The sequence below is a fragment of the Miscanthus floridulus genome, chromosome 1, assembly GCF_019320115.1.
Source record: "Miscanthus floridulus cultivar M001 chromosome 1, ASM1932011v1, whole genome shotgun sequence".
NCBI classification, from domain to species: Eukaryota; Viridiplantae; Streptophyta; class Magnoliopsida; order Poales; family Poaceae; genus Miscanthus; species Miscanthus floridulus.
In genome coordinates, this window is record NC_089580.1 from 178,332,452 (window position 1) to 178,353,884 (window position 21,433).

The 21,433-nt window shown below is 47.8% G+C and overlaps 1 protein-coding gene and 1 pseudogene across 1 annotated transcript; one reads left to right on the forward strand and one right to left on the reverse strand.

Moving 5' to 3' along the window:
* Window positions 1–261: 261 nt before the first annotated feature.
* Window positions 262–20,938, reverse strand: LOC136549630 (squalene monooxygenase SE1-like; annotated as a pseudogene).
* On the forward strand, window positions 13,555–15,358 carry LOC136549637 (branched-chain-amino-acid aminotransferase 3, chloroplastic-like). Its single transcript, XM_066541003.1, has 5 exons — window positions 13,555–13,794; window positions 13,979–14,290; window positions 14,397–14,495; window positions 14,607–14,932; window positions 15,048–15,358. The coding sequence occupies exons 1-5, from the start codon at window positions 13,570–13,572 to the stop codon at window positions 15,160–15,162; spliced, it is 1,077 nt and encodes a 358-aa protein (XP_066397100.1). The 5' UTR covers window positions 13,555–13,569; the 3' UTR covers window positions 15,163–15,358.
* Window positions 20,939–21,433: the final 495 nt, after the last annotated feature.

A 21,433-nucleotide genomic window follows, 5' to 3' on the forward strand; every position in this document is an offset into this window, starting at 1 on the left:
CCTGTCAGGAAAAAAATTACTGGTGTTCGCTCTCTACGCTACAGCAACAAGCACTATGGGCCTTGCAAGTACCCTGGTGCCTAGTGGCAAGATCACCTTGCAAGTCGCAACCCAAAAACCCTGGTTCCTAGTGGCAAGATCAGCTCACAGACCCTTGTCATGCCCGCTCTCATGAATCCTCCGCGGCAAGCAGGAAAGAGCTCGCCCGCCGTAGTACGCCTGCACGATCACGCAAAAACTGCATCACGCCGTACTCAGGCAGGGAGGAACCAAGTTTGATCAGCGTGGAAGAAGGGGACGTGTTCAACAGAATCATATACAACTTGGCAGTAATAGACATCCGTACAAAACAAACCAGTACCTAGGACACACACTATACAGGTTTCTCATTCCAGTGACAGCACAAACAACCAGCTAACAACAACGAACAACCAACCACTAACACAGGAAAAATGCCATCCTTGAAACATCAGTTGCCATCAGATCATGGTCGGATCAGCAGCACAGAATCGGTTCTCTGTTCATGCTTACTCTCCCGTAGGTGCGGCCCGGTAATATGCAGGTACAGTAGCAGGGAAGAACATCTGTCTCACGCCTTCAGCTTTGATGATAGGGAGGATGATGCCACATGCACCCTGCAATGAGAAATCTTCAGTCAGATGAGATACTGAAAGAGTAGCTCTCTATATGGCCGAGACCACGAGACGGCTAGTGGATACACTTTGCACTAGGGTTGGACGTATTCTGAATGTGCATTATATACTAAACAAGATATTTGAAGGATACACCATGCTAGCAAAAAAAAAAAGGTATATACAGCATATGTCTAAAAGAGCTGGCCAAATTATACTCTTTTGCACTAGGGTTGGACGTCTTCTGAATGTGCATTAAATACTAAAAAAACAAGATATATGCAGCATATCTAAAAGAGCTGGCCAAATTATACACGCATGAAACCACTGATAGTTTCAGAATGTTCTGCTGTTAGTTATTATCTCTTAGTCATTTCCTGGACATTAATAATAAAGTGCCTCTGTAAAGCTAAAAATTATGGTTGCCACTGCCTGTCGCTCTAGCATAATAAAGAACAGTGTGAACATGATGAAGAAACAGAAGATTCAGGGACTTACAGAAATCAGTCTGGCTCCAATCCACATTCGCTTAGGTGAAGGAAGAGGGAGCATCAAGCGGCCAACACCATAGATAGCGACAGCAAAGAAGTGTGCAACTAAACTCAGTGGCCGAGGATTAAGACCAGAGAGTAAAGCAATAGGCCCATTTGAGAAGACGCCTCCAAGGCTCAAGTAATCAAAACAAGCTTGGCGCATCTCATTCCTAGCTTGATCAGGCGAGGCACTGAAGACCTTGTACAGAGCACCGGCCAATGTGTTTATTGTGGAAGCAACCGGCTAAAAATATGACGGTGTTAAAGAAACAGATAAAAAATTGTGGGTAAGCCACGTAACTGATGGTTATACAAAGACTGACCTTCCGCAGTGTATAGAACGATTCAAGGTACTTGCACAGGGAAGATGCGTCATGAAGATTGCGGAGAGGCTTGAGAAGATTACGTAGGACAACAATGTCAGATAATGCAACAGTCATTCCTCCACCAGTTAAAGGGTGTCTCATATTGAATGCATCCCCCATCAAAAGTGCACCAGGGGTCGGATGTGGAGCTGCTGGCATGCTCCTATTTGGCATTGTTCTCATGCTTCCCTTATCAATGGCCGCTATGAAAGAGTCATAGATTTCTGGAGGAATCTGACAACATAAAATTATCCGTTATGACATCATGTTGCAAAAAGTAGTCAGGAGAAACTGCAGTAAGAAAAAGATCATTGATATTTTTAAAAGGAAGAACTACCTGGGGTGCAACAACAGTTTTGAGATAATTTGCCATTTCACCGCTAGCTATGGAAGGCACCTTCTGACCAGGGACATCAACCAAACAGCGCACCTCTGTGCTGCTAATTGGGTAAAATAGGATTGGAGAAGGATTGGCCAAGATAACATGGCCATGGTTTGGATGTGGAAGTTGGCATTTCTCCAATACCAGCCCAACAAACATGATGGAACGTCAACCTAAGCACATATCTCCATTAACATCCACAAGGCACAAAATTTAGCAATAAGTATGGTGTAACTATAGTATAAAGGGTGTACCTTTGGAGAGCAAAGGGCACGTCGTAGATTCGAAAAGCAGCCATCACATACAATCGTCAGGGGCGCATAAGCTTTTAGTTCTTCACCTGACTTGGTTTTGTATTGAACACCTTTAACAGTACCATTTTCTTCAAGAAGTGATGTAACAGTTCCTTGCTCTAATTGGACACTGGATGAACACAACAGCATGTCAAAGATTAACACATGTCACATGCAGATGCAGTTGCATAAATAATTCATTACGTGCAAAGTTAAGACATGTCAAATTGAGAATAGAAAAGGGGGGAATAACATGAGAACAAGAACACACCAAACAAAGAGCAGTAATCAAGAACTTTTATAACGAATTAAAGATGTTGATGCACTAAAGTCACATACAATACTATTCTTACCGAGTTAACCTTATCAAAAGAATGAAACGGTCAAACGGAAGTTTACAGGACAACAATAAGCAACAATATAGCAAAGTAAGGAAAAACCCATAATAGTTATTGATATTACTTGGGCAAAGACTGCAGCTTTTTGACGCATCCTCTGTATAAACCTCCCATTGTGAAAGCTCCTACCAGCAACATCAGAATGGAACTTCTCCAAGGGATAAGCAAGCTTTGTGTTCCTTCCATCTTTGAATAATGCGTAACCAAGGACACGCTGGGCATCAATTTCTTCCACACAATCTGAATAGAACAAAAACTGGTATGGTCACAATAACTTTAGAAATGGCACGGGAATAGAATAAGATAACAAAAAATGGGCTTTACCTTCGAGGCCCAACTCAATTAATTTCAAGTAACCCCCAGGTTGCAACAGTTCACCCACAATTCTGTCAGGTTCTGTCAGATCCCTCTCGATGAGAAGCACCCGACGGCCATCCTACATTCCCAACAAACAAAGTAGATTAAAATAAATAGAGAGGAGAGATGAAACAATATAATACAATAGAGAGAATTATATCCACATCCAGATGAAACTAGGTTCTCACTCCAATAACTGCAAATACGCATTGGAAAAAATAAATCATTCAGCTGCCATCAAGCCAAATTGGATTAGTATTAAAGCTTGGATAGTACTAGTATACTGCCCTATATACAGCTGGGTATACAAGATAAAAGATAGTTTAACATGGTCTCATCCATATGTAGCCAGTTAAAATAATTTCTGCCCAGAGCTTTCGTGCTCACAATTTGACAAAAGGATGAGTGGATAAAAGAAATCCCATAATAGGAATACTTCAAGTGGGTAAGGAGATTTATTGGTTGCTTTGTATCATACATATAACCATTTCTAATGTGAATATTATATTATCTGCAAACAAATGAAAATAGTCGATTCAAGTAACAGGACGTGCCCACATTTTCGTTTTGATGATACATCACTCTCAGAGTAGATTGGAGTTATGTGAAGTTAAGTAGGTCATAAAATTGATTGGACAATCCTCTTTTCTTTGACCTAAATTAGTTTGGCAATTCATTAACGTTGAGAAAGAGCACATCAGTACAGCGTTGAATCAACTGCCATCTACATTCATGAAAAATTAGTAAGGTCCTCCAGCAACATTTTCTTCAAATTCAAGGTAAATTTACACCTTCAACATAGCACTATGGAAAACATTAAGCATGCCTGGTCACTCTACTAGACAGAATTTATTTTTAGTGTCCACGGTCAAGAGACCTGATGTTTGAGGCTTAAACGTATAATCTTCTCTTGGCTGTTGCTTTCTCCCCCCTCGCCCCCACTCTCTCTTTCATTGTCCATCCAAGAAGGTTGTGGCCAAGAATTGACTAGTTCATTACAGAGTGTTCAAGTATTGCAAGAATGCTTTAGTTGGAGAAGGGAAAATTATCCATTCACAGTTGCACGACAACGAAATTTGGCAGCACCTAACTGCCATATAAGCCACACAAATTTCATGTCCACAAAAGAAACCATGACACCGACAGAAACCTCACTTTCCACTGACACGGTAAACATGCAAAATTCACCAACGTAGTTGCAACAAAATCAAAGCAATTTTCTGTTTTTGAATCTATCTCTGAGACTTATTAACAACCGTAGCCAGAACCTTATTACAGAAAGGTAACTGACATCTAATCTCATCAGAAAAAAAACGGGTGTCTTGGAATAAATAAACTAATAACTAACCAAAAGCATGCAAAAACAGGACTGAAGTTGTTCTTGGGTCTATACGTCATGAATGAAAGAAAGTTACGATCCGTGCTAGTAGCTCACGCCAAACCAAAAATTCAACACCGCGTTCCCGTTCACAATAGAATACCAGCTGTCGGTGTAGAAAGTGGCCAACAAGTAAATATTTGTAGTTTTGCCGTACGTTGTGATCGGAGGTGGCCTAGCACTCAATGACACAGGGTTTATACTGGTTCAGGCAACGTGCCCTACGTCCAGTTTGAGTCGGTCGGTGACTTTATTCATGAGCCTAGGTGCTCGAAGTTTGCAGTGGGGTTACAAACGAGAAGGAGAAAGATGGGGTGCACGAGAGGTCCGGTCGGCTCCGGTCAGAAGGGCCGAGAGCGACAGGAGTTCCTCTATGAGCTAAGTGTTCAAGCGTGTGCTTGAGGTCCAAACCTGACGGTTCTGTGGTTGTGAGCTAGTGAACTTGATTGATCTAATGAATCTGGAATGACTTGTATGAACTTGAATAAACTTGGGTCTCTTGGGAGAGAGCGCATCCCCTTTTATAGATGAAGGGATGGCCTCACAAGTGAGCGGGAGAGAGTTCGTATGCTTCTAAGTCTTGTTGCCCATGCCGGCGGGTACAGGAGGATGGTAGGCGTCCCACAACACTGTTGGATGTCGGTTGTATGTGGGAGGTTACGTCGTCTTGTTTCGGGTATGACAGATGTCGGCACCTGCATATACTGTTGATGCCCAGAGGCATGTGAGGAGTTTCACCATGTTCACTTGGTACGGTAAATTCCAGCGCCCGCAACATTGTCGATGCCCAGAGGCATTGGGGGACCTTACCGTATGGGAGTTTAACGGCGCCCACAATACTATAGAGGAAAATGTCGGCGCCTACAATATTGTTTGTGTTAGGGCTATTACATGTAGGTGACAGGGTACGGTCCTTAGTATCATGGTTTGACTTGAGCGTCTTGCCTTGCTTTCTCCGTTCGTTCCCTGGTCCCTTCTAGGCGGGCGTCCCCGGTCGGTTGGTCCTAGTCGACTCTGGTTGCGCCAGTCGGAGAAGAGCAATGAGCAGGGTCTTTGCGTACCCCGGTCGAAGACATGGGGTCATAGTCGGAGGTAGTGCTTTGCCAGGCCTTCCGGTCGGAGAGACCGTCTGGAAGCGGCTGGAGACCGAAGTGAGCGTTATGGTCGAAGAGGTGGGCTGGAGTCGACAAGCGGACGTTGTTCCTCCTTGGCCTGACCTTCCGGTTGGTGACTGGACCGCCCTTTTGGCCTATTGTTTTAGACACTTGGGCCGGCCCATGAGTTATGCGCTATCTGCTTGGGCCGAGCCTTTGCGGAGAAGCCGGTCCGCGAGGGACCCCGGGCTTATGAACCCAACAGGAGCCCCCGAGCCCCTGGGTGATTCGGGCAGAATTGTCTAGGGGATTTTTGCCTCGACGATGGGTGCGCGCGAGCGCACCCGCGGATGTAGCCCCTGAGCCCCCGGATAGTTCGGGCAGAACCATCTAGGGGGTGTTTGTTAACGGGTGTGTGTGCGTTTTCTTCAGTCGAGACGGAGTTTTGTTTAACCAAGGTGTCGTTGCGCAGCCGAGGTGCTTTAGTTTTTTAGGGATCGGTTGAGAGGGAGCTTGTGGATCCTAGCATCGATGCGTGTTGTGGGATCGGGCGAGGCAGTTAGTTTGATTAGTTTGGGATAGAGCGAGCCGGAGCTCATAGATCTGGATGTTGCGAGTTCGGGTTCGTAGACCTGGGTTTTTTGGAGCGCAGTCGGAGCATAGCTAGATGGGGCAAGTTTGGGGTCACAGACCCAGGTGTTTTGGAGCACAGTCGGAGCATAGCTAGATGGGGCGAGTTCAGGGTCGCAGACCTAGGTGTTTGGAGTGCAGTTGGAGCGTTGCCGTATGGGGCGAGTTCAGGGATCGCAGACACAGGCATTTTGTGTCTTGAGCCCCTGAGCCCTGTTGGGCTTTAGTAGGGGTCGATGTGAGTTGTGTACATTACCCTGTCCTCGGTTCCTCACAACCGGAGGGGCTGAGTTTTGTTGCTTGTCCCGATCGCTCGGGCTCAAGTGACGTGCTCGATGAGTTCGCTAACGGGTATGATCGAGTGGAATCCGGGTCCATCATTCATGATGGGATCAGCATAGCCCTCTTGTGACATTCCACTGCTCCTTTACCTATAACCCGGTAGATGCCTAGGGTCATTCCAGAGACCGACCCAGGTGGCCTAACAGGCCTCCCATCGATGGAGATTCTGTGGGCTTGGCAAGAGGTTCAGGATCGAACGAGAAGGTTGAGATGACCCTATCTGCCAGACTGGGCGAGGGCCGCACGGGGCTCATCTGCGTTTTTCTCTCCTGGCTCTTTTGTTGCTCATGTCGAATGAGGCAACTACCGCTTTGTGACACAATATAGAGTGTTGCGATGCATTTCGCTACACGTGCGATGGTTAGTTCTCAAGCCCCTAGGCAATTTAGGGCCCGAATCGTCCGGGAGGCATGGGCGTGTGGAATGAATGCGCGTATGGATGTATGAAATGATTATAAAGAAATAGATGGGGGTTTGGTAGTGTTACCTTGATGACCCGAGTGATGGGGTTTGAAGAGCTCTAGTCAAAAATGTCCGACCGGGACCTGTGCTCGTCGTTCGTGATGGAGTCAGCATGGTCTACATGGGGCGTCCCTTCGCTCCCTACCTATCTCTCGGTGTGTTTTTCTAAACCGTTTGATCGACTTAGAAAGCCTGATGGTCTCTCCCGGTGGAGATCCTGTTTTGGGTTCTTCCAAGTTCCGCTTGGGGAAGCGGAGGGCCACCTGCATGCGGTGGCACTTTGGTTCTTGTGCCCAACGTGCGGTAGTGGCTGGCGTGCGGTAGTGGTGGGGCCATTCCCAGGCCATGTCCCATCTGATCAGGAGCCATTCCATTGGACAGGGCATGTCTCATCGGTCAGGACACGTCTCATCTGCATTAAATGGGAAAGAGAGAGGGTTTTTTTGTTCCGCCATTTTGCCTTTCCCGATTGGCGCGCCCTCCCCTAACTATTGTACCCTTTTCCTCAAGTAGGAGGAGGGAGAAGGTTTTCGCTCTGTTCTTTCACCTATTCCTCATCTGCCGCCTCCTTTTCTCTTCCTTCTCGCTGAGAGTGTTCTTGAGAGCCACGGCGGTTTCTAGGAAAGAAAGGGGAGAGAGCGAGGGAGAGAAAAGAAACTCACAAATTCTTTTTGCGATCTCGGAGCAAAATGTTAGACTAGAGGTCATCCACCATGAGGGAGTCGGTGTTGAAGGCCTTCGTCGTGAAGGGGTTCCTGCCGCTGAAGGAGGTGGCGCACAGGAGGGCTCTCGGGAGGGAGGAGTTCCCGCAACCTTGGCCTGATGAGGTGGTGTCCTTTCTCACCTTCCATGAGCATGGGTCAGGATACCCCGCGCACTAGTTCCTACATGGGCTCCTCAATGAGTGGGGTCTGGAGCTACAGCACCTTAATCCGACGTGGGTGCTGCACATCGCCGTGGAGACCCTTGAGTTGGAGCGGAGCGCTTGGCATCGGAGCAGAACGCCCTAGAGTTGGCGTGGAAAGCCCTAGAGTCAGAGCGGAAAGCCCTAGAGTCAGAGCGGAAGGCCCAGTCGGAGACAAACCAGGAAGTGCTCGTGCTTCGGGGCGGGGTGATGGGGACGGAGGAGGTGAGCGGCCGGCTACGCGAGCAGGTGGCCCCGCAGATAGAGGAATTCTCCACCCTTGAGAACTTCCACGTCGGTACTTACCTTTTTCTATTTTTCGTCATGTTGGTTTTTTCTTCAACCTGTTTCTGAGCTTGTCGCCCTTCTTTCAGAGCTGGGTGGAAGGGTGAAGACGCTGGAGCGAGACCTGGAGACAATCAAGGCGACTTTCAGTCAGAATGCAGAGGAGCTGGCCAAGTCCCATGAAGAGTGGCGTGCTCTCGAGGGGGAACTTGACTAGATCCGCAACGTTGCCCATCTCGTCGTCTCAGAGGTCTTTGGGTCGGCGCCAAGTACTAGCACGCCTGCCATCCAGCTGGCGGAGGTCCCGGATGCGGTCCGGGATCTTATCACGAGCGGGCTGTTCTATGGAGCGTCGGAGGTGTTGACTTCGGTGGCGACGCATCATCCGAACCTAGACTTCGCTACTATCTACAGTGGGTATGCTGATGGCTTGAACACGAAGGACATCCAATCGATTGGGGAGAGCTTGCTGCCGCACGCAAGGTCGGTGACAAAGCAAGTCTCTGCTCAGTAGGTGATGGACGTCCGCCGTGAAGACATGGCCAGAAGCAAGCGTGGGGAGGACATTGCCCAGCTTGCGGATGGCACAGAGCCTGGGTCGAAGGTGGACATCGCCCCGGCTTTGACCGAGCCGAATGTCGTGCCGCCAGGGAGTGAGCAGCCCACGCCTTCGCTGGTCGCACCGACAGCATATGCCGCTGAGCCGACCCAATAGCTTGTAAATATAAGTAGTTTAGTGAACGTAAAAAGTTTAAGTTCATGGGGGATCCCCCATGTAAACGTTCCTATGTGCTTAATGACTATAATTGATTTCGTTTTCTGTGATGGAGTCACTCCGTTTGGGGAAGCTTGTTCCCTTTTGTTCCATAGTTTTCCCTTAGCATAATTTTGTTTTTATTCTTTTTTTCTCATACCTGCCCGTTTGTCCCGTAGGCTGCAACCTTGGGAGCCCAGGGCGTGGCCCGTAAGGCTCAGCTGCTCGTAACCATAGGAAAAGGCGGGGTGTGATCAGTCGGAATGTTTTAAAGCAAAGCTACGTAAGGCAAATTAAAGGAATGAACTCCCCTTTTGATCGGGTAGGAAGGAATTTCACCATATGATAGTAAACAAAACAGAGAGGTAGTAGTGTCCCCTAGTGGAGCCCCCGAGCACCCTAGACCAAAAAGTGTTGGGTGGGTCAGGGTGCTTTTTATGAGCTTACGCTAAGTAAACAATGGTAAGACTGAAACTTAGGGGAAGAAAAACGACATAGCTATTCCAAGCGTTCGGAGAGAATGTCGTTGTTGTTGTCCTTCAGTCGTTAGGCGTATGGTCGGATCACTTCAACCTTTAGTCATCTGGATCCTTGCCTACTATGCCCCCTTTCTCGGTAGCTGCTTCTTCGCCTTTTTCGTCCTTTGGTCTACCGGCCTGCCGCAGAAGGTGCTTGAGGAGCTGGCAGTCCTTATAGAGGTGTTTGACGGGGTAGTCATGATTGGTGCACAGGCTCTCCATGAGCTCGTGGAAATGGCCTAGAGGGTCCTGCTGGGGCTCCATGCCCGCATGATCTGACGTGGCAACCAATGCGGAGTTGGCCGGTCGGTGGCGATCCTTTCTGTTCTTTTTTCCCCTCTGCGTGGAGGGGCCCTCGTCCTGATCCTGGCGCTTGGCCTTACCTTTGACCCGGCCTCCGTTGGAGCGTGGTGGGAGCGGCGCTTGCTGGAGGTGTTGGACAATGGTTCGTGGTCCCAGGCTATCCGGGCTGGGATTCTGGTCGCTGCTACGTGTGTCTCGGCTCGGTCCAAGCCACGTGTATACAGGCAATCGGTGCAGAGCGGTCGTCAAGTCAAGACGAGGAGCCAATGCGGCCTTCTGTGCCATGCTCGATGGTTGTAGCGGTGATCGGGTGGCGCGACCCATCTGCTGCGCCCCCATTCCCCTGGTAGGGAACGAGGCCGTGAGTCGGCGTCACGATATGGAGCTCTCTGATTGTTGAATGGCGGCGGTCTCCACTAGTGCCCAGAGGTTCTGGTGGATCGCCTGTTCATGAGGGTCGTTCAGCTCGGACAGGCCACGTAGAAGCATTACCGCGGTGGCGATGTTCTGATTGGCCCGAGCGAACTGTGGGGGATCATTCCCCCTATCCATGGTGTTGTGCTGGCCCCGATGGGCGTGACCTCGGGCGCTGCTCACCGGTCTACGCGCATGGGGCGCAGTGTGGTGCGCCGAGCGCACTAGCGCAGTCGGTGGCTGGTGCAGCCACTGTTGTCGTGGCTCCTCGCCGTGCTTGCATGCGAGCTCGAGGGTCTCCACATGAGGATCTGGAGGGGCATGAGTCTGCAAGGACTGCGTTACTGCCGGTGGCTGTCCTAGAGCGTCTGCCATAACGCACTCCCGGGACGGACGGTGGCTTGGCGCCATGTTGCCGATGCTGGAGCCGTCACTCTCAACATCGTCATCCATGAGGTTGAGAAAACAGGTGGGGGCGTAGCTCGCCCTACCCACAAATTTGGATGTGAGAGGGGGCGACGTCGGTATCCTTCGGAGCCCTCGAGCGTACGCGTCTATGGGAGACGTGAGGCCATAGGCGAACCGGTGGTATGGCGATCGTGTCGGGGACAACGGGGTCCCTTCGGGTAATTGGCGGAAGATGTATAATAGTAAGTAAATAACAATATGTATATTACTGACAGAGGGGTTTGAGCAGAGAGTTTGCTCGGAATGAAGCGCGGATGCCACGTCCTCAAAGTCGTGTGTCCCGGAGTCGATGGAGGGGTCCCCTCTGACGGGTGCCAGAAGGAGTGCCTCCTCGCAGAGGTGTACTACACCGAGCTGGTCGATGACGAAATCTAGGCTTTCGAGGAGGAAGGCCTAGGATGGCTCAAAGACGGGTGGAACCCGCATCCCAACAGGTGGGAGCGCGGGAAACTCCAGTGAGCCGAAGTGAATCGAATCGGCAGAGCCCGCCACGGCGAGGGTGGTGGAAAAGTGGGCCATCCGATGACTAAAAAGTGTTGAACGTACAGCGTCTTCCCCACGGACGGCGCCAACTGTCGATGCAGAAAGTGACCAACAAGTAAATATTTATAGTTTTGCCGTACATTGTGATCAGAGGTGGCCTAGCACCCAATGACACAGGGTTTATACTGGTTCAGGCAACATGCCCTACGTCCAGTTTGAGTCGGTCAGTGACTTTATTCATGAGCCTAGGTGCTCGAAGTTTGCAGTGGGGTTACAAACGAGAAGAAGAAAGATGGGTTGCACGAGAGGTCCGGTCAGCTCCGGTCGGAAGGGCCGAGAGCGACAGGAGTTCCTCTATGAGCTAAGTGTTCAAGCGTGTGCTTGAGATCCGAACCTGACAGTTCTGTGGTTGTGAGCAAGTGAACTTGAGTGATCTAATGAATCTGGAATGACTTGTATGAACTTGAATAAACTTGGGTCTCTTGGGAGATAGCGCATCCCTTTTTATAGATGAAGGGGATGGCCCTACAAGTGAGAGGGAGAGAGTTCGTATGCTTCTAAGTCTTGTTGCCCACGCCGGTGGGTACAAGAGGACGGTAGGCGCCCACAACATTGTTGGATGTCGGTTGTATGTGGGAGGTTACGTCGTCTTGTTTCGGGTATGGCAGATGTCGGCACCTGCATATACTGTTGATGCCGAGAGGCATGTGAGGAGTTTCACCATATTCACTTGGTACGGTAAATCCCGACGTCCGCAACACTGTCGATGCCCAGAGGCATGTGGAGGGCCTTACCGTATGGGAGTTTAACGGCGCCCATAATATTGTAGTAGAAAATATCGGTGCCTACAATACTGTTTGTGTCAGGGCTGTTACAAAGTACTATTCCTACAGGTGACAGGGTATGGTCCCTGGTATCATGGTTTGACTTGAGCACCTTGCCTTGCTTTCTCCGTTCGTTCCCGGTCCCTTCCGGGCGGGCGTCCCCGGTCAGTTGGTTCCAGTCGGCTCTGGTTGTGCCAGTCGGAGAAGAGCAGTGAGCAGGGTCTTTGCGTACCCCGGTCGAAGATGTGGGGTCGAAGTCAGAGGTTGGGCTTTGCCAGGCCTTCCGGTCGGAGAGACCGTCCTGAGGCGGCTGGAGACCGAAGTGAGCGCTCCGGTCGGAGTGGTGGGCTAGAGTCGATAAGTGGATGCTGTTCCTCCTTGGTCTGACCTTTCGGTCGGTGACTGGACCGCCCTTCTGGCCTGTTGTTTTAGACACTTAGGCCGGCATATGAGTTGCGTGCTGTCTGCTTGAGTCGAGCCTTTGCGGGAAAGCCGGTCCGCGAGGGACCCCAGATTTTGAACCCAACAGTAATATTAATACATATTCTAACTATAACTATACTAACTAATCTAATATTAACATCTATACAAGGCTAACTACAACAAATAATTATACTAAATATAATATATAACTAGACTCACTAACTGTACTAACTAAACTAACTAACTTTACTAATTATACAAACTATACTTTACTAATTATACTAACTTTATTTATTTTAGGGTTAAGTCCAATTTACACCCTTCAACTTGCAGCAAAGTTCGGATTTCAACCTCGAACTTCAAAATCGGACAACTTTGGCCCTCCAACTCTCGAAAAAGTTCAACTTTCAACCTTCTGGCCGGTTTTGCGGTTGAACAGTAACTTTTGATATTTTCGGGAGCGCCGAAATTTTATATTATTTTTTTGAGCATCTTAACGTCCTCAAATGAAAAAAAACTCAAAACTACAAAGTTGTAGATCTCATCGAGGTCTACAATTTACATATAAAAATTATCTTCATCCAACATTGTATTGAAGGGTTTTTTATTTTTTGAAATTTGAGTCTCATCACGCGATAAAATATGGTGCTAAAATTTTATATTATTTTTTAGAGCATCTTACTTTCCTCAAATGAAAAAACTCAAAACTACAAAGTTGTAGATCTCATCGAGCTATAAAATTTACATATAAAACTTATCTTCATCCGACATCGTATTGAAGAGTTTTCTATTTTTTGAAATTTGAGTCTCATCACGCGTGAAACAATTTTGTCGCGTGATGAGACTCAAATTTCAAAAAATAGAAAACCCTTCAATACGATGTCGGATGAACATAATTTTTATATGTAAATTGTAGACCTCGATGAGATATACAATTTTGTAGTTTTGAGTTTTTCCATTTGAGGAGAGTAAGATGGTCGAAAAAATAATATAAAATTTCAGCACCATATTTTATCGCGTGATGAGACTCAAATTTCAAAAAATAGAAAACCCTTCAATACGATGTCGGATGAAGATTATTTTTATATGTAAATTGTAGACCTCGATGAGATCTACAACTTTGTAGTTTTGAGTTTTTTCATTTGAGGACGTTAAGATGCTCGAAAAAATAATATAAAATTTCGGCGCTCTCGAAAATATCAAAAGTTACTGTTTACCCGCAAAACCGCCCAGGAGGTTGAAAGTTGAACTTTTTAGAGGTTGAAAGTTGTCCCCGATCCCACCATTCTCCATTGTTTCGCTTTCGCCATCTGCGGGCCGCAACGACATGCATGTGTGTGAACGACTGAACGTGTGTACGCGCAGGTCCGACGAGGAGAGCGGCGGCGGCGAGATCGACTGGGACAAGCTCGGCTTCGGCCTCACCCCGACCGACTACATGTACGTCACGCGGTGCTCGCCGGAGGACCGCGGCGACTTCCCCCTCGGCGAGCTCTGCCGCTACGGCAACATCGAGCTCAGCCCCTCCTCCGGCGTTCTCAACTACGCCCAGGTTCGTTTCGGTTCGGTTCGTCCAGGACAGGCATGTGCATGGAGCACACGATTTCTCTCTTCTCTAGTAAACTATTGACGATGGCGATACATCCCTGCTCCCTAGACACCGACGTTAATTAAATATCTTGGGTAACAAATTCTTCGCATGCCTGGCTGCAACCAACGACTGCCGCCTCCTGCAGGGGCTGTTCGAAGGGATGAAGGCGTACCGGCGGCCGGACCGGTCCGGGTACACGCTGTTCCGTCCGGAGGAGAACGCGCGGCGGATGCAGCACGGCGCCGAGCGCATGTGCATGCCGGCACCGTCGGTGGAGCAGTTCGTCCACGCCGTCAAGCAGACCGTCCTCGCCAACAGGCGCTGGGTGCCGCCGCAGGGAAAGGGAGCCCTGTACCTCCGGCCTCTGCTCATGGGGAGCGGCCCGATTCTTGGGCTGGCTCCGGCCCCCGAGTACACCTTCCTCATCTACGCCGCACCCGTCGGAAACTACTTCAAGGTCAGTGCCACACTGGTTCCGGTTCAACAGAGTCCGGCCGCCGGAAACGAGACGCGAATGACAGGCCCGCGACGGCGCGACCTTGATTGATTTTTTTTTTTCTCAGGAGGGCCTGGCGCCCATCAACCTGGTGGTGCATGACGAGTTCCACCGCGCGATGCCCGGCGGGACCGGCGGCGTCAAGACCATCGCCAACTACGCGCCGGTACCTCCGTTCGGACACATCTAGAGTATACTATCGCCTGACGACGCGTTCTGGCGGCGCGCATTGTGCGGTGCAGTGAGTGGCCGGCTGACGACGGGGTGTGATGTGCAGATGCTGAGGGCACAGACGGACGCCAAGAGCAAGGGGTTCACGGACGTGCTGTACCTGGACTCGGTCCACAAGCGCTACCTGGAGGAGGTGTCGTCGTGCAACGTGTTCGTCGTCAAGGGCGGCGTCGTCGCCACGCCGGCCACCCGGGGCACCATCCTCCCGGGCATCACGCGCAAGAGCGTCATCGAGCTCGCCAGGGACCGCGGATACAAGGTTGAAGAACGCCTAGTTTCCATCGACGATCTGATGGGTGCAGACGAGGTATTCTGCACCGGGACGGCGGTGGTGGTTGCTCCGGTGTCCACAGTTACGTACCAGGGCAACGAGTAAGAATTCTCCTCGTTCGTTCGTTCTTTCTTCGCGTACCCCGGCAAGTTTTTCGTCATGAACATATACAGATCCACTGATTTTCCTCCTCGGTTTCTTGGGCGTTCGTTTCAGGTACGAATTCAGAACGGGCCCGGACACGGTGTCGCAGGAGCTGTACACGACTCTGACATCCATTCAGATGGGCCTGGCCGAGGACAAGAAGGGATGGACAGTAGCAGTAGAGTAGATTACGGTGACAGACAGCATTTGGGGAATGCCAGCGCCACAACATTCGATCCTACGCTGCGAACAGCCATCGGTAGTATCATCCGGTAGACCGTAGAATATATACGCAATTGATCAACATGTAGTACTGGAGCAATTGAAAAATAAACCGTGTGTTGGTGGCGATCAGTGAGGCCATTGTTGACCAGTCATTGATTTGATTTCCAGCTCCCTTGTGCACTGATGATCTTCCTTGGCGTCTCCGTATCGACAGCTCCATTTCAGTGTATCGTGCAACTCACAAGCTAGATACAGTCAGTCTTGCAGTAAGCATCGCAAGAACAAAGCGATCGGGTCGATCTGCACGTTTTCACGTGGCGAAAAGATCGTGCACCAAACCCATCCAAGTTGCAGCAGGGCCAGGAGGAGGCATTTTTTCCCCCTCCGAGCCCACGTCGGCGTGCCAATCCGAATCAAGAGAAGAAACGTGTGCTTTCATGGGTGCGTGTAGATGTTTAGTGGATCCTATCGTAATCCCCTGCAAGAACTCGGTTATACGGAGACGACACGGGTCTTCTTCCTTCCAGTTCCAGCAGCTCGATCAGACGAGGAGACAGGCCGCGTGGCACGTGCCAGCGTGACATTATCTTGTGTTTATCCCGAAAGACCGAACCACAACTCCAAATCTCAAAAGCTGCCTTCCAGAGGCTGCGTAGGATTAGGAGGTCGGTGGATGATTTTCTAAGCTACTCCCTAACCCTAAGTGGATGGCTTCATTCAGAAACACGACTCCGATGGGTCACACAAATCACCACACAACAGGATGCTCTCTCCTGTCAGGAAAAAGCTACAGCAACAAGCACTATGGGCCTTGCAAGTACCCTGGTGCCTAGTGGCAAGATCACCTTGCAAGTCGCAACCCAAAAACCCTGGTACCTAGTGGCAAGATCAGCTCACAGACCCTTGTCATGCCCGCTCTCATCGAGTCCTCCGCCGCAAGCAGGAAAGAGCTCGCCCGCCGTAGTACGCCTGCACGATCACGCAAAAACTGCATCACGCCGTACTCAGGCAGGGAGGAACCAAGTTTGATCAGCGTGGAAGAAGGGGACGTGTTCAACAGAATCATATACAACTTGGCAGTAATAGACATCCGTACAAAACAAACCAGTACCTAGGACACACACTATACAGGTTTCTCATTCCAGTGACAGCACAAACAACCAGCTAACAACAACGAACAACCAACCACTAACACAGGAAAAATGCCATCCTTGAAACATCAGTTGCCATCAGATCATGGTCGGATCAGCAGCACAGAATCGGTTCTCTGTTCATGCTTACTCTCCCGTAGGTGCAGCCCGGTAATATGCAGGTACAGTAGCAGGGAAGAACATCTGTCTCACGCCTTCAGCTTTGATGATAGGGAGGATGATGCCACATGCACCCTGCAATGAGAAATCTTCAGTCAGATGAGATACTGAAAGAGTAGCTCTCTATACGGCCGAGACCACGAGACGGCTAGTGGATACACTTTGCACTAGGGTTGGACGTATTCTGAATGTGCATTATATACTAAACAAGATATTTGAAGGATACACCATGCTAGCAAAAAAAAAAAAAGGTATATACAGCATATGTCTAAAAGAGCTGGCCAAATTATACTCTTTTGCACTAGGGTTGGACGTCTTCTGAATGTGCATTAAATACTAAAAAAACAAGATATATGCAGCATATCTAAAAGAGCTGGCCAAATTATACACGCATGAAACCACTGCCAGTTTCAGAATGTTCTGCAGTTAGCTATTATCTCTTAGTCATTTCCTGGACATTAATAATAAAGTGCCTCTGTAAAGCTAAAAATTATGGTTGCCACTGCCTGTCGCTCTAGCATAATAAAGAACAGTGTGAAGATGACGAAGAAACAGAAGATTCAGGGACTTACAGAAATCAGTCTGGCTCCAATCCACATTCGCTTAGGTGAAGGAAGAGGGAGCATCAAGCGGCCAACACCATAGATAGCGACAGCAAAGAAGTGTGCAACTAAACTCAGTGGCCGAGGATTAAGACCAGAGAGTAAAGCAATAGGCCCATTTGAGAAGACGCCTCCAAGGCTCAAGTAATCAAAACAAGCTTGGCGCATCTCATTCCTAGCTTGATCAGGCGAGGCACTGAAGACCTTGTACAGAGCACCGGCCAATGTGTTTATTGTGGAAGCAACCGGCTAAAAATATGACGGTGTTAAAGAAACAGATAAAAAATTGTGGGTAAGCCACGTAACTGATGGTTATACAAAGACTGACCTTCCGCAGTGTATAGAACGATTCAAGGTACTTGCACAGGGAAGATGCGTCATGAAGATTGCGGAGAGGCTTGAGAAGATTACGTAGGACAACAATGTCAGATAATGCAACAGTCATTCCTCCACCAGTTAAAGGGTGTCTCATATTGAATGCATCCCCCATCAAAAGTGCACCAGGGGTCGGATGTGGAGCTGCTGGCATGCTCCTATTTGGCATTGTTCTTATGCTTCCCTTATCAATGGCCGCTATGAAAGAGTCATAGATTTCTGGAGGAATCTGACAACATAAAATTATCCGTTATGACATCATGTTGCAAAAAGTAGTCAGGAGAAACTGCAGTAAGAAAAAGATCATTGATATTTTTAAAAGGAAGAACTACCTGGGGTGCAACAACAGTTTTGAGATAATTTGCCATTTCACCGCTAGCTATGGAAGGCACCTTCTGACCAGGGACATCAACCAAACAGCGCACCTCTGTGCTGCTAATTGGGTAAAATAGGATTGGAGAAGGATTGGCCAAGATAACATGGCCATGGTTTGGATGTGGAAGTTGGCATTTCTCCAATACCAGCCCAACAAAACATGATGGAACGTCAACCTAAGCACATATCTCCATTAACATCCACAAGGCACAAAATTTAGCAATAAGTATGGTGTAAGTATAGTATAAAGGGTGTACCTTTGGAGAGCAAAGGGCACGTCGTAGATTCGAAAAGCAGCCATCACATACAATCGTCAGGGGCGCATAAGCTTTTAGTTCTTCACCTGACTTGGTTTTGTATTGAACACCTTTAACAGTACCATTTTCTTCAAGAAGTGATGTAACAGTTCCTTGCTCTAATTGGACACTGGATGAACACAACAGCATGTCAAAGATTAACACATGTCACATGCAGATGCAGTTGCATAAATAATTCATTACGTGCAAAGTTAAGACATGTCAAATTGAGAATAGAAAAGGGGGGAATAACATGAGAACAAGAACACACCAAACAAAGAGCAGTAATCAAGAACTTTTATAACGAATTAAAGATGTTGATGCACTAAAGTCACATACAATACTATTCTTACCGAGTTAACCTTATCAAAAGAATGAAACGGTCAAACGGAAGTTTACAGGACAACAATATAGCAAAGTAAGGAAAAACTCATAATAGTTATTGATATTACTTGGGCAAAGACGCAGCTTTTTGACGCATCCTCTGTATAAACCTCCCATTGTGAAAGCTCCTACCAGCAACATCAGAATGGAACTTCTCCAAGGGATAAGCAAGCTTTGTGTTCCTTCCATCTTTGAATAATGCGTAACCAAGGACACGCTGGGCATCAATTTCTTCCACACAATCTGAATAGAACAAAAACTGGTATGGTTACAATAACTTTAGAAATGGCACGGGAATAGAATAAGATAACAAAAAATGGGCTTTACCTTCGAGGCCCAACTCAATTAATTTCAAGTAACCCCCAGGTTGCAACAGTTCACCCACAATTCTGTCAGGTTCTGTCAGATCCCTCTCGATGAGAAGCACCTGACGGCCATCCTACATTCCCAACAAACAAAGTAGATTAAAATAAATAGAGAGGAGAGATGAAACAATATAATACAATAGAGAGAATTATATCCACATCCAGATGAAACTAGGTTCTCACTCCAATAACTGCAAATACGCATTGGAAAAAATAAATCATTCAGCTGCCATCAAGCCAAATTGGATTAGTATTAAAGCTTGGATAGTACTAATATACTGCCCTATATACAGCTGGGTATACAAGATAAAAGATAGTTTAACATGGTCTCATCCATATGTAGCCAGTTAAAATAATTTCTGCCCAGAGCTTTCGTGCTCACAATTTGACAAAAGGATGAGTGGATAAAAGAAATCCCATAATAGGAATACTTCAAGTGGGTAAGGAGATTTATTGGTTGCTTTGTATCATACATATAACCATTTCTGATGTGAATATTATATTATCTGCAAACAAATGGAAAATAGTCGATTCAAGTAACAGGACGTGCCCACATTTTCGTTTTGATGATACATCACTCTCAGAGTAGATTGGAGTTATGTGAAGTTAAGTAGGTCATAAAATTGATTGGACAATCCTCTTTTCTTTGACCTAAATTAGTTTGGCAATTCATTAATGTTGAGAAAGAGCACATCAGTACAGCGTTGAATCAACTGCCATCTACATTCATGAAAAATTAGTAAGGTCCTCCAGCAACATTTTCTTCAAATTCAAGGTAAATTTACACCTTCAACATAGCACTATGGAAAACATTAAGCATGCCTGGTCACTCTACTAGACAGAATTTGTTTTTAGTGTCCACGGTCAAGAGACCTGATGTTTGAGGCTTAAACGTATAATCTTCTCTTGGCTGTTGCTTTCTCCCCCCTCGCCCCCACTCTCTCTTTCATTGTCCATCCAAGGTTGTGGCCAAGAATTGACTAGTTCATTACAGAGTGTTCAAGTATTGCAAGAATGCTTTAGTTGGAGAAGGGAAAATTATCCATTCACAGTTGCACGACAACAAAATTTGGCAGCACCTAACTGCCACATAAGCCACACAAATTTCATGTCCACAAAAGAAACCATGACACCGACAGAAACCTCACTTTCCACTGACACGGTAAACATGCAAAATTCACCAACGTAGTTGCAACAAAATCAAAGCAATTTTCTGTTTTTGAATCTATCTCTGAGACTTATTAACAACCGTAGCCAGAACCTTATTACAGAAAGGTAACTGACATCTAATCTCGTCAGGAAAAAAAACGGGTGTCTTGGAATAAATAAACTAATAACTAACCAAAAGCATGCAAAAACAGGACTGAAGTTGTTCTTCGGTCTATACGTCATGAATGAAAGAAAGTTACGATCCGTGCTAGTAGCTCACGCCAAACCAAAAATTCAACACCGCGTTCCCGTTCACAATAGAATACCAGCCCTTGTTCTTCACGCCAATCGCCAAGAAATAAGTACGCAATTAAAATACGACACTGTCGATTTTTTTCAATTAAACTCTCCAGCTTTTAGCCACCTAGTGGAACCATGCCAACGAAGGAAACAAGAAGGATGATGAGACAAAGGAAACCACCTTTCCTAGCGTGTATGCCAGCGCAGATCCAGCTACCCCGGCGCCGACGATGATGACGTCCGTCCCGCCGTCACCGACCGCGCAGCCTGCCTCCGGCGCGGGTTTCCCTTCCACCAGAGGCGCCTGGGGCCGGGGCCGGCGGCGGCGCCCCAGCACGGCCGCAACAAGGACCGCCGCGAGGAGCGTGGCCACGGCGGCACCAATGAGATGGAACCCGACGCCGGCGGCTGCCGCAGCAGCAGCCATGCCGCAATGGGGCCGCCTCGTGCCGCTCCCTTGGAGCTTTCGGTGCGCGGCGCGTTTGCTGCCTTGCGTATGGGGCTCCTTTGGGGTTGCGAGGGGGAACGGAGGGACAGAGGAGAGCGGTTTGATGCGTCTGGGACTAGGGGGCGAAAGGCGGTTGGCATTGAACCTATCAGGGATATTTGACTCTTATATGGGATATCTAAAATCAGTCTTCAACCGAGTATCTATACAGTAGATTTATTTTAGGTTGTTTGAGAGACATAACTCAAATATAGTCATCCTCTCTCTTGGAAACATATTTACAAAAAGGATTCTCTTTTGGATCTTGTTGTTGGAGAAGATGCCGAATAGGTATTAAACCTTTTACATGTAGCGCTACCCAAATAACGAATGAATCTTGTATTTTGGGTGTTGTTGTTGGAGATAGCCTTAGTGTAATTTTTTATCTATCCATGGTACGTCTGCTTGGTTCTATAATTATATTTTTTAGGTCCTATTTGGATGCGGGAATTTTTTTTCTATTTATATGTTTTTCCTGTGAAAATAAACTGTTTTCGATGAAATTTCAGCGTAATTCCTATAAAATTCTTACGTTCCAAACAGACCCAGAAGGAGGAAGCAAGCTTGCAGCGGAGGTGTAGTATATTATA

Coding starts and splice junctions, on each gene's coding strand:
- LOC136549637 (XM_066541003.1), top strand. CDS start 13,570: ATGCATGTGTGTGAACGACTGAACGTGTGTACGCGCAGGTCCGACGAG. Junction 14,291..14,396: donor CCGTCGGAAACTACTTCAAG/GTCAGTGCCACA, acceptor TTTTTTTCTCAG/GAGGGCCTGGCGCCCATCAA. Junction 14,496..14,606: donor CCATCGCCAACTACGCGCCG/GTACCTCCGTTC, acceptor TGTGATGTGCAG/ATGCTGAGGGCACAGACGGA.